General features: G+C 40.5%; 2 protein-coding genes across 3 annotated transcripts in view; one reads left to right on the top strand and one right to left on the bottom strand.

The window, feature by feature from the left end:
• Nucleotides 1-12,668, bottom strand: part of RCBTB1 (RCC1 and BTB domain containing protein 1) — a 110,352-nt gene that overhangs the window by 9,369 nt on the left and 88,315 nt on the right. The window lies entirely within an intron of this gene.
• Nucleotides 1-12,668, top strand: part of SETDB2 (SET domain bifurcated histone lysine methyltransferase 2) — an 80,983-nt gene that overhangs the window by 37,095 nt on the left and 31,220 nt on the right. Inside the window, exon 11 of one of the 2 annotated variants that reach the window (XM_060129578.1) lies at nucleotides 94-187. In XM_060129578.1, the coding sequence (XP_059985561.1) occupies nucleotides 94-187 (94 nt within the window). Of the gene's footprint in view, nucleotides 1-93; nucleotides 188-11,352; nucleotides 11,471-12,668 lie in introns of those variants that run through there. The other variant, XM_060129577.1, reaches the window with a different exon arrangement.

Genomic DNA, 12,668 nt, shown 5'->3' with positions numbered 1-12,668 from the left:
AAGATTGGCACTTGATGAAAGAGCCCTTACTGCTAAATTAAATTTTTTTTCCTGACCTAGGAAGTAAAGACATCTTCCTTGTTTTCTTTTAAGGGATTTACTTCCTCAGAGTCTGTCACCTCAGAAGATAATGGTGGATTTAAACCAACTCAAGTACATCTGAACTCTAAAGCCAAGGAAATGAGAGGTAGGCTTTGTTTCAGTCTGATTGCCTGCCTCTTCTGCCTTTTTGTCTCTCTTGCTCAGTACTTGTGGCTCATTTTCTCAGACTCCATAACAAAAATGTGGCATTCATCACAAGAGTTTCTACTTGTTTAGATCAGAGGTTGGCAAACTATAATTGGTGGGCCAAATCCAGCCCACTACCTGTTTATGTATAGCCTATGAGCTAAGATAATTTTTACCTTTTAAATAATAACTGAGAAAAAATGGGAAGATAAGTAATACTTTGTGACACTTGAAAATTATAGGAAATTATAATTTCAGTGTTCCTAAATAAAGTTGTATTGGAACAGAGCCACACTCTTTCGTTTACATGTTGTCTCTGTCTACTTTCACACTATAGCAGCAGACTGAATAGTCACAACAGAGACCATGTGGCCCACAAAGCTTACAGTATTTACCGTTTGGCCCCTTACAGAAGAAGTTTGCTGACCCCTGGTCCAGATGCCAACCATGACTTGATGCGTGGCAGGAGAATGGGGTGGTCAGCTCCAAGTCTGCATAGTCCATGTATGGCTTTGGAAGCATTGTCCAATGCAGCTATTTCCTAACCCTTCGTTTAGGCTCCTTAAAAATAAAGACACATCATTCTCCTGCAGTATTCCAGCCAGTGCTGCTGCAGGGGATGCTTAGCAAAAAGTGTAAATATTGCTACCCTGAGTGCTTATCTTTCAGTGTTACCGGACCTGCCATGGTTAATATTACAACCTGACAAACTTGGATTTTGTTAATTTGCACTTCAATATATCCCTCAGTGGAGAGGCATTGCTGAGACATGACCCTTTGTGAAGAACTGACCAACCATTGCCTCTTCTGCCTTTGGGCTTCCTTGCATCTGCACCCCCAACTCCCCACCTGGTCTTAAAGGATGGAGACTGGGGGAGGCAAGGCAGCTCCTTGACAGAAAAGGTCTATCAAGAAAGGGCACTTATAATAATTTCACCTGTAGAGGAGGAAAATCTCTTTCTACCCATCTTAAGCTGTCTAGCCAGAGCCCTGTAAATTAGACTGACAAAAGACAGATTGACAAGAGAAGAACAAAAGTTTATTAGTATGCATATTATACACATAACACATGAGTACTCAGAGATGAGTAACTCAGAGAGGTGGCTTAGAACTCTGGCTTATCTAGTATCTTAGTCAAAGAACAATAAATTTTTAGAGGAATAACAAGACAAAGGAAAAGGGCCTTGAATATCTCGTGGTGGAAATTGTGGGAACCCAGATATATGTGAAACCAATGGTAGATAAAGGCTAGTTAGTCAAGTATGCTATGTAGATTGCTTTGGTTCAGTCTCCAAGCTGACAAAGGTCTATAGTTATCTCTGGTAATTAACTTTTGTCCTTCCTAGTATTATAGATGGAGGGACACCTTTGTAAATTTATATCCTGCTTTTAGACACATGGGGGGAGGGCTGAGCTTTTCCTGTATTGCTACTTAATTGCCCTTAGCTCAAAATAGTCCTTATGTCAGAGATGCATATTTTGGGATGACATTCTGATATATCACCATTTAATGCATGTGAGCCATACGACTACTGTTACTTTTGGTTCTTTTGTCATTTCCATTGACTACTACAATGTATATAGCAGGCACCACAAAAATTAGTTATGTACTATTATGGCTCACAAGTAACCCATGATTAAAATATGAGTACATGTAGGAGTAGCAGCCAGCAACAGTGATGATTACACCAAAAACATTAATTTTAGAGAAGTATAATTTCTTCGTGCCACTGAATTAGGTGACACAAATGACTTTTTAAAAATAAATCATTTTATTCCATTTGACATGCATTCATACTTTTGAATATTTTCAAAAAATTATTTCCATTATTCGATAAGAAAAATAAGTAGTTCATCTTCTTCTAAAGTACTGTTGTTTGTAAAAGTGTAATTATTGAATGATCATCTAGTAAAAACTCCAAACATTAATGTATACAAAACCCATAGCAATAGTTATTACTATTGGGACTTATAGAGGGTGACTCCATCAGGGTCTCCTCAGGCCTTTCATTGGTATATTAAAGGCCTAAAGTGCTCCCTAAATACCCTCTCTGTTACAGCTGTTTAGAATACACTTAAATGCAGATTCCAAAGTTGAAGAGAGGTAAGTCAGTTTCTAAGGAGTAGAGATTAAATACAGTAACAGGAAGCAACATGTATACAGATTCATAAAAAGGCATTGTTATGTAGTAGAAAGAAGGCAGGCTTTGGGGTCAGATATTTCTGGGTTTCTTACCCCACTTCTCATTACTATTGCTAGTTAGGTGAATCCCTTAAGCCTTCAGAGGCTTGAAGTTTTCATTTGTAAAATTGGAGTACTGTCTACCTTAATACATTGTAAGGATTAGCAATAATTAGCACAGCTTGCATTTAATTAGAATTGTTACTCTCACCACTGTTGCTCAGCCAATTACATTTCCTGACAATTCCTTCCACAACGTTTATTAGAGGACTCAAGCTCAAACCAAGCTGAAGATTCTGAAGACAACCCTGTGATTGAATCAGATGTGATAGATATAACTAAATGTAGAGAAGAAACTCCACCAGGGGGCAGATGTCACCAAACAGTCACACTGGATGATCAGAATGAGATTCAAATACAAAAGCCCCAAGAGGAAAAATCTCCAGCATGTCAAAACCAGCAGGTCTTTTGTGATAAAGAGTTACCAAGTGAAACCAAGAATGCTTCATCTGATTCTCTAAAGAAGTTCAATAAAGGGAGTGTGTTTTTATTGGATGCCACAAAAGAAGGAAATGTGGGCCGCTTCCTTAATGTGAGTATATGGGCTGAGGTTCCTATGTCTAAACACATTTTTTTTTTCATAGGCTTCTTAACAAAATCATGAGGAAAATATGATTAAAAGACTCCAAAGCCAGACTACCTAGATTAGAATGCCAGTCCTAACCAAATATACTTCAATTAAAAAATTTTTTTAAAAATGCCAGTCCTCCACACATGACCTGGGGCATGTTACTTGACCTCTCTATGCTGTATTTCCCACCCCTATAATATGGAGATAATAATAACTGTCTAGGACGTTATGAAGATTAAATGTATTATATATAAAGTGCTTAAAAGGTACCTGGCACACAGTAAACATTTGCTTGAGAAAGCTATAAGAAATAGTAAGAAAATCATATATGTTTATTGAAAGGTTTTCAAGATTCATTACTTCAAAAAAATATCACAATGGGACTCATAGAATAAGCTTCTCTTTTGTGTCTTATATAATACAGTGAAATGCCTCTATCTATTCAAAAAAATCAGTTGGGAGTACTTATGTTTTGCTTACTCTCACTAAGTTTTGAGTGGTTTAGTGGCTTAGTACAGAAAACCAGTACATTTATCAGAATATTGCATTTTACTCTCTTACTCCTTTTTTATTCCTAAACCATAGTCGTTTTCTGTTTCTGTGTATGTTTGGGATATATGTAATGAGATTTATTTTTGTTTATACAGAGAAATATTTATGATTTCTCTGATTTTAAGGTTCAAGACGTAAGACTCCTGGCATCTTCATGATAAGAGGGATAACTTGTATTATTGGCCATAACTACTGAGTAGTGTGGAGTTACCTTGTAGCTTTCCCATCATACTGCTATTCTATCCTGCCTCCTACCATCATACATGTTTATCAAAGAATGTATGGTCTCAGGAATCCTACAGGAAAAAAAATCCGCTTCAACCTCTAGTCCCAGTGTGTATATAGACTCTCTTTGGCCAACTGGACCATGTGGAAGCCACCTGTATGCCCCGTACTCTCTGGGCTCCACTTTGTCCTTGCTTATCCTATCCAGGAGAGTGAAGAGGAGTCGTGGAAGGAGGATGGGAACTTTGATACCCTCCACACATCTTTGGAAAGGTCCACTCTAGTACTCTGATCCCTGGATATGGCCTTAATTTTTCTCTTTGATCTGTATCAGAGCTCTTCTTCCTCTCTGGGGTTGAATTAGTGGGATGGGCAGCTTTGCTTTTTCCCTTAAAGTAATGGGAAGCATGCATGGCCCATGATTCTTTTATGCATTCCCTTTGCGAAGCTCAACACTCCCTTCCCCCCCCGCCCCCGCCACACCGCACAGCTGGCGGGATCTTAGCTCCCTGACCAGGGATCGAACCTGTGCTCTCAGCAGTGAAAGTGGAGTCCTAACCACCGGACCACCAGGGAATTTCCTCAACACCTCTTTAAAATGACTTTTGAGTAGTTTGAAGTTGACGTTCAGTGATTATTTTTATTTTATTTTATTTTAATTAATTTATTTTTGGCTACGTTGGGTCTTCGTTGCTGCGCGCGGGCTTTCTTTAGTTGGGGCAAGCAGGGGCTACTCTTTGTTGTGGTGTGTGGGCTTTCTCATTGCGGTGGCTTCTCTTGTTGCGGAGCATGGGCTCTAGGCATGCGGGCTTCAGTAGTTGTGGCTCGTGGGCTCTAGAGCACAGGCTCAGTAGTTGTGGCGCACGGGCTTAGTTGCTCCGTGGCACGCGGGATCTTCCCGGACCAGGGCTTGAACCCGTGTCCTCTGCATTGGAAGGTGGGTTCTTAAGCACTATGCCACCAGGGAAGCCCTCAGTGATAATTTTACATGTAATTCAGGTGCCATCAGAAGAGAAAATACTCTTAAGTCGGAAAATCTTTAAAACCAAAGAGCTTTTCTCCTTGCTAGATAAATCTTTATTTGGCTTTTTTCTTTTTCTCTGTCCTAGTTAGGAGGATACTTGGTTAACAGGGAACAGAATCCTCTCCTCCCTTCCTCTTTCCTACAACTGCTTTTCTCTATTCCACTTTCACTACTTCTACACTATTGCCAAACATGCTAGGAGCTATTAAACATGCCAGGAGAGCCAGAAGATCATTAAAGAATGATCTCTAGGACTTCCCTGGTGGCGCAGTGGTTGAGAGTCTGCCTGCCGATGCAGGGGACGCGGGTTCATGCCCCGGTCCGGGAAGATCCCACATGCCGCAGAGCAGCTGGGTCCGTGAGCCACAGCCGCTGAGCCTGCACGTCCGGAGCCTGTGTTCCGCAACAGGAGAGGCCACAACAGTGAGAGGCCCACGTACCAAAAAAAAAAAAAAAAAAAGAATGATCTCTAGCAAAGGACTGTTGTGGCTTCCTTTCTGGTAGGTTGTGTTGAATGCTGGCTGCACGAGAACTATATGGTTGGTTTCACCAGCTGGGTCCATCCCTTCTTTATAGGAGGAAAAAAACGGACTTTTCTTTCTTTTTAAATTTAATTTTCTACTTAGATAATACATTCACAAGATTTCAAAGTTTAAATAAAATAAAAAGCCTTAGAGAATACCTACATACATACATACAGCCAAACAGAATTCTGTATCAAGGTAGCTCTGACCCTGCCAAGTAGGCACCATGAGTAAAGCTTACCAGGCCCAAATTGAAAAAACTGTGTGGACAGGAAGTTATCATTGAAATTTAATGGTGGCAAATATGTCTGAGGAAAATTGCTGGGATTTGATCCCTTTATGAATCTGGTGATAGATGAATGTGTAGAGGTGGCAGCTAGTGGGCAACAGAACAATATTGGAATGGTGGTAATAGGAGGAAATAGTATCATCATGTTAGAAGCCTTGGAGAAAGGAGAAGGTCATGTTCAGCAGAGAAATCAGTTACGTATACAGGTACCCTTTCCAACAGGTCTGTTTGACTGTGTTGTAAAACTCAGGTCATATACATTCTTCATATTAAACTTTTTGTTTTGTTTAAAAAAAATGTACTGTGCCCACATTCACCCGGCCCCCACTCCACCCTCTATAGTTAAATCATTTTTACTACTTTTTTGTGTATTCTTATAGTTTCTTTATGCAAATACAAGTAAATATAAATATATGTTCTTATTCCTACCCATTACATAAAAGATAGCATATTATATTTACTATCCTACACCTTGTTTTTTTTTAATTAGCAACGTGCCCTGGAGATCTTTCTAATCAGTACACAGAGCTCCTCGTTCTTTTTGTTTATATTAATAGCTGCATAGAATTCCAATGTGTGGATATCCTAAAGTTCATGTAACCAATCCTCTTTAGATAGATATTTGGATTGTTTCCAAACTTCTACTGTTAAAAACAATGTTCAGTGAATAATCTTACACATGGATACATGTGCAGATATATCTGTCGGATACATTTCCAGATACTGGATTGCTGAATCAAAAGATATGCATCTATAATAACGATAAATACTGACAGATTATCTTCTATAGGGGTTTGCACCATTTTGCCTTTCTACTGGAAAGATGTAAGAGTGTCAAAACAGGGCTTTTCTGAATGGATTCCTACCGTCAACAAAATTGTAATGAGCTATGATATTCTATATACTAGTCAGGAAAAAAAAGATATAAACAAAAATAAGTTAGATGTGTTGGAAACAGAATGGTATTCTAATGCTGCAAAGAACAAGGTATCAAACTTGATGCTATGTCTAACCTCTGTGTTTATTTTTTTAACAGCATAGTTGTTGCCCAAATCTTTTGGTACAGAATGTTTTTGTAGAAACACATGACAGAAATTTTCCATTGGTGGCGTTCTTCACCAACAGGTTTGAAAATTTTTTTTATATGATTTCATTTTGAAATTGTGACTTTAAAAATAACAATAGAAAAATATTAAGAGAAGATATATGCTATAGCCCCACATATCTGGCACCCTAGAATATTCAGTTATCCCAAACTGTTTGTGGTCAATAAAATTTTAAATAGCTGAAATTTTCATTCTTATTTCCTCTTAGAGTTAATGCCTGAAAAGGCTAAGGATGGCAGGCCTCAGCCAGTTCAGTTCAGAGGATAAATGATGCAGAATGCTACATCTTTGAGTCCAAACTGCCCCCAACTACCACACCACATGCCTCATCACATTACTGGGTTCCACTGTTTGCAAAACACACTTCCTTCCTTGTGGATATTGACAAGTTTCTTCTTACTTATGATTTTAGTAGATTTGAAATAAAACTTAAGTGATTATTCTTAATAAAAGAGCATTCCTAATTGGTTGTTGTTGGAGAGAGAGAGAAAACCATATTTTTGAGGATGGTTAATGATGTTAATATGAAAATTGATATAATCAAACTTGGTTCATTTGGTAGTTATTCAGGGTAATTTATGATTATTTTTAAAATTTCTACTTTCTAGGTATGTGAAAGCAAGAACAGAACTAACGTGGGATTATGGTTATGAAGCTGGGACTATGCCTGAAAAAGAAATATTCTGCCAATGTGGGTTTAATAAGTGTAGGAAAAAAATATTATAAATCTGTAGCTAGTGCCTGTTCATGAAATTAGCTTATCAAGCTGAAATTAGAGTCATGCAAAAGAAACCCCAGTGGTCAGTGGCATTAATTTAGGTTATGATCCATCAAGAGAATTCCTCTCAGTTTACCCTTGTTGGGGGGTCCATTTGCATTACTTAGAAACACTAGGAACAAAATAAGGACATTTTCATATGCATAGGGTATCTCTTTATTCTTACTGCTGTTCAACTGTACATGAGTAGGATGGAAGTGTATATTTTATATGAAATACTGCTATATAATTTGTAACTTATTTGTAAATTATATATTAAGAAAGACAAATGTCACAATTGATTTCAGCACTTCTTATTGCTTTTGGAATTATCTTTGACTTTCATGGCCCCAAAGGGCCAAAGCTCACATCTTTACCTACAAAATTTATTTATGTTTAATTCCTGGCAAATAATTTACCATTGTGAACCATAAGGTGGGCAACAGAGCCTGAAGCATCTGTCGAAATTCACTTCATGCATATTACTTCCAAGTATTTTAGTGCTAGTTGGAGAAGCTGTATCTGGCTCCGTGAAAGTGTCCCATCAGTCCGTTTGAATGAGAAGGGGTAGAAGCTCTCCTGTGGGGAAGGTTTTGGCACACTCTTTGCGATTCAATTTCTTTTCTACAGATTCTCTTCACTCCTTCCACATAAACACGGACAGGAAAGGAGGGAGTAGAAACTTGGAGGAATTAGAATATTTTTGTTCTAGATAGAGCCTTATGAAAAGGAAACTTAGAAAATAGTCAGACATGGCTTATTTAAGCCAGAAGAGATTGTGCTGGGCAAGAATTTCACTTAACAAAACAATTCTACTGAACTGCAAAGTCTGAAACAGACCCTTGGACTCTCCTAGGCATGATGTGCAAATTATTTTCCTAGAGAAAGTTACTTTGCTCTAGGTTACCTGACCATGATTGTCTAGTGGAAAGAGGATGAGAATCTCCAAGAGTTAAAACTAATTTTATCTATAACAAAGATATACATTTGGCTGCCAGGAACTTCCCACTAGGAACCAGGATGGGAATACTAGCTCAAAAAGGAGTAATTAAAAGTAGTTCTGGTTTTTGAGGGGTTTTTTTTCTTTTTTTTTTTTTTTGATCTTGATTCTGGGTTTAGTTTGGTTACCTTTCAAACAAAAATCTCTTCTAAGTTTGGACCCGATTAATTTCTTTAAAATATTGAACTAAATAAAAATTTAACTTGAAATTGGTTTAGAGAGTGGGAAACCAAAGAGCTAGGAAAGGGAGCAAAATATTATAACCCAAACAGCCTGTAGACAGATGAGGAAAGTTGAGAAGTCCATTTATTCACAGTAAAGATGCAGGAATTTTAGGCAATGCACTAAAATAAAGTGAAGACACTTGATAAGTATGGAAAATGTTTTTGTGCAGAAATCAACATCTTGATCTGCTTCATTCTGTACTGGTTCACAGCTGTCATCTTCCGTCAGCATCCTAGAGATTCCCTTTGTCTTCCCTGTGTCAGGTCTGTTGCCAGTTAAATCCCGTTATTTCCCCTTTCCTGGATTTACTCCCACATATTGGTGAAGCACATCCTCCAGTAGCTTTTGAAAGGGAAAAATGAGAGGTGAATATTTTGAGCCCTTGTATGTTTGAACATGTTATTTTACCCTTACATTTGATTGCTATTTTGGCAGGGTATGGGTACTCAGTTCGTGAGTAGCTTCCATACCCAATTTTGAACACATCTGCTACATTCCAGTGTTGCTGCTTTGAAGTCTGAAAATGTTCTCACCTCTGGCCTTCAGGGTGACTGTTGGAAGTCAGATAAAGCCATTCTTTATCTTTTGTATACGTGGCCAGTTTTTTTCAAGCTTATAGCATTCTCTTTGTCCCAATGTTCTGTTCCCAGTAAGAGTTAGTTTTCATACCTCATACCAGGTGCTTGGTGGGAGGGATCTTTCAATCTGAAAACTTTGTTCTTCAGAGAAATTTTCTTGAACTATATTTCTTTAATGAAATAGTTCTGTTGTCTGTTATCTGTTGTCTCTTCCTATTTATCTAGACATTAGACCTCCAGGATTGGTTCTCTCATTTTCTTATCTTTTCTCTTAATTTCCAGCTTTGTCTTCTTGCTCTACTTTCTGGGAGATTTCCTCAACTTAATCTTACAATTTGCCTATTGTGTTGGGTTTTTGTTTGGGGGGTTTTTGCGGAGTGGGGATTGGGTTTTGTTTTGTTCTGGTTAGGTTTTTTTTTTTGGTCTCATTTTAAATTTCTAGAGCTCTCTTCTCTGAATGTTTTTTTTCTTCAATATCCTATTTTTGGTTCATGGTTGCAGTATCTTATCTCTTTGAAAATACTATTTATATAGTGTAACATACATACAGGCATTCATATCTATATTATCTTTTTCCTGAATATTCTGTGACCTGCAAGGTTTGTTTCTGTGTTTTCCCTGTATGTGTCCTTTGGTCTTTGTCGTTCATGTTTTAGGCTTTCCTCAGTTAGTTAGTTAGATCTTGGCAGTCTGCTCATTCTTTTTTTTTTTTTTTAAATAAGGGATTTTTTTTAACATCTTTATTGGAGTATAATTGCTTTACAATGGTGTGTTAATTTCTGCTGTATAACAGCTATACATATACATACATCCCCATATCTCCTCCCTCTTGTGTCTCCCTCCCACCCTCCCTATCCCACCACTCTAGGTGGACGCAAAGCACCGAGCTGATCTCTCCCTGTGCTATGCGGCTGCTTCCCACTAGTTATCTGTTTTACATTTGGTAGTGTATGTATGTTCATGCTACTCTCACTTCGTCCCAGCTTACCCTTCCCCTCCCTGTGTCCTCAAGTCCATTCTCTATGTCTGCATAGAGGACAGCATCTTTATTCCTGTCCTGCCCCTAGGTTCTTCAGAATAATTTTTTTTTTAGATTCCATATATGTGTGTTAAGTCTGCTCATTCATAAGAGTGGAACACTGAAAAGCTGAGATTATAAACTGAGAGCGGGGTAAGGGGCTCTTCAACTGCTTCACCTGACCTAGCTGAGCTCTTCAGTTTCTTATCCAGTCTCTTTAGGACTTTCTTTCTGGCCTGGCAAGGTGTACTCTTCCATCTTACTGCTTGAAAGAAAAAAAAACTTTGCTGCCAGAGCGTGCTCTTTTCTCCCGTTTTGCATCTCCACACTCTTGCTTCTGTAATCCATTTGTGTTTGTCAAGACTATCCAAGTTATCCTTTTTAATATTGTTCTCTTTTCTGTCCCCAGTTTGCCTCCTTTCCTCTCTTTAAAATCTGCTCAAAAAGCAAGACCTCCAGGAGTTTTCCTTTGATTAGTTCCTCAGCAAACCACCAGCTATTACATGCTGCTTTTACAGAGCAACTTATTTTTTAACTGTAATTTAATTATATGCGTTTGTGTTCTCTACATGTGTATTCCATGCACCAAAAACCTTGTCTTGTATGGTGCTGTGTACCCAATGGGTGCTAAATAAAGGCTTGCGACTGCAACTGGAATTACTGTCAGTTAATTCTGCGTCCGTTTATGATAGACCTTTTTAGGCCAGACTTGGTGTGATACAGTTTTTAGAAAATAATGGATAAACCCTCAGAAGAACAATCATTTCTCCAGCTGAGTCCAGGGGCTTCGGCCACCTTTACTCCGACTATCGCTTAAGTGGGCGCAGGGTGGGGAGCTCCTGGCATGATTTTTTTTTTTAAAAAAGCAATTCAAATTCAGACTCAGATCTGGAGAAGTTGCGAATTTCTGTTTGAGAACTGCATCTACAAAGCCGACGGGTCTCTTCCTGCTCGGGACTTTTCCCGCGGGTAGGGGAGATCAATCATCATGATTTTGCCGAAACGGACTTCCGGCTGCGCGGGCGCAGTGCGCAGATATGGAGCCGGCGGGACCTCCCGAGCCCGAGTCGAGCTGCGGCGCCAGCTGGTCCGAGGCCCGGGCTGGGCGGGACGGGGTCCCCCACCCAACCGGTGAGTACTGCTCGGGGGGCGGGGGGCGGCAGGGGCAGTCGGGGCCCAGGGCAGCTCCCTGGTCGCCGCCGCCTGGGGGCCCGCGAACCCGCTTCCCGAGACAGCGCTGAGGTCTTGGCTCAGCAGCCCCTCGGCCGCCGCCGCTTGGGGGCCCGCGAACCCGCCTCCCGAGACAGCGCTGAGGTCTTGGCTCAGCAGCCCCTCGGCCTCTGGGCGTCCACCGCCGGCGGCCCTGCTCCCAGACCGCTGCCCAGGGCCTCTCGTAAGGAGAGGGTTTGCCTTCCGTTTACCGTTTATTTACCGTTTACCTCACCCACTGCTAATGGAACAGCCCATTGCTACAGTCCTACAACGCTAGGAATACAGCCAGCAAGGAAAACCGAAGGAAATGCCTGGGAGTTTACTCTCCCAGCGCGGTTTCACCCACCCCTAAAACAATGCAGTCGGAGAAATGCTCTAGGGAGGAAGGCTGGAGGGGGACCCCTCTTGAAGAGAAGTGGTCAGCTAGGTCTCAGGAAGCAGTTTGAGAAGTTTCCACAGAGAATGTAACGTTTTGGAACCATCCCCTCCTTTCCATGAGTAGTTCAAGTCTGTGGCCCTCCCCATTAAGTGAGGCAACAGCCTTCTGGCTGGGCTCCTTCCCTGCGTTTCAGCAGATGTAGAGCGCTTACCCTGTGCAGGCTCAGCACCAGGTGCCGGGGATGCAGAGACGAGTTAGGCAGACCTTGCCCTAGAGAGTCTAATAGGCAACTCCTGTGTGACCTGCTAAGAACCACAGAATCACAAATGAGGAGCTCCTCCAACTCAGCCTGGTGTTCAAGGAACATCCTTAGTTTTAAAGAGAAAGAGTCACCCAGAGATACAAAGCTTGAAAAGGTGGTCCAGAAAGAGGTGAAGACTCGAAAAAAGGCACCAGCCATAAAACATCAGATGTGGCAACCACAAGCCAAGCAGTTGACTATTTCATTTAGCTAGTGTGTATACAGAATGCAAGATGAGGAGTTACCGGAGGTGAGGTTACATCCTGACCTTTTCCCCAAACTCCAGACTTGTGTAACCAACTTCATTAATGCCAGGAACGATCTCAAACTGAATATGTCCCAAAGAAGACTCCTGTTTGCCTGCACACACCCACACACTCCAAACCTGCTCAGCCACTACCAGCCTTCCCCATTCCATTCACCTGGTTGCTCAGACC

This window comes from Lagenorhynchus albirostris, chromosome 18 (assembly GCF_949774975.1).
Source record: "Lagenorhynchus albirostris chromosome 18, mLagAlb1.1, whole genome shotgun sequence".
NCBI classification, from domain to species: Eukaryota; Metazoa; Chordata; class Mammalia; order Artiodactyla; family Delphinidae; genus Lagenorhynchus; species Lagenorhynchus albirostris.
This window is presented reverse-complemented; position numbering and strand designations above follow the sequence as displayed.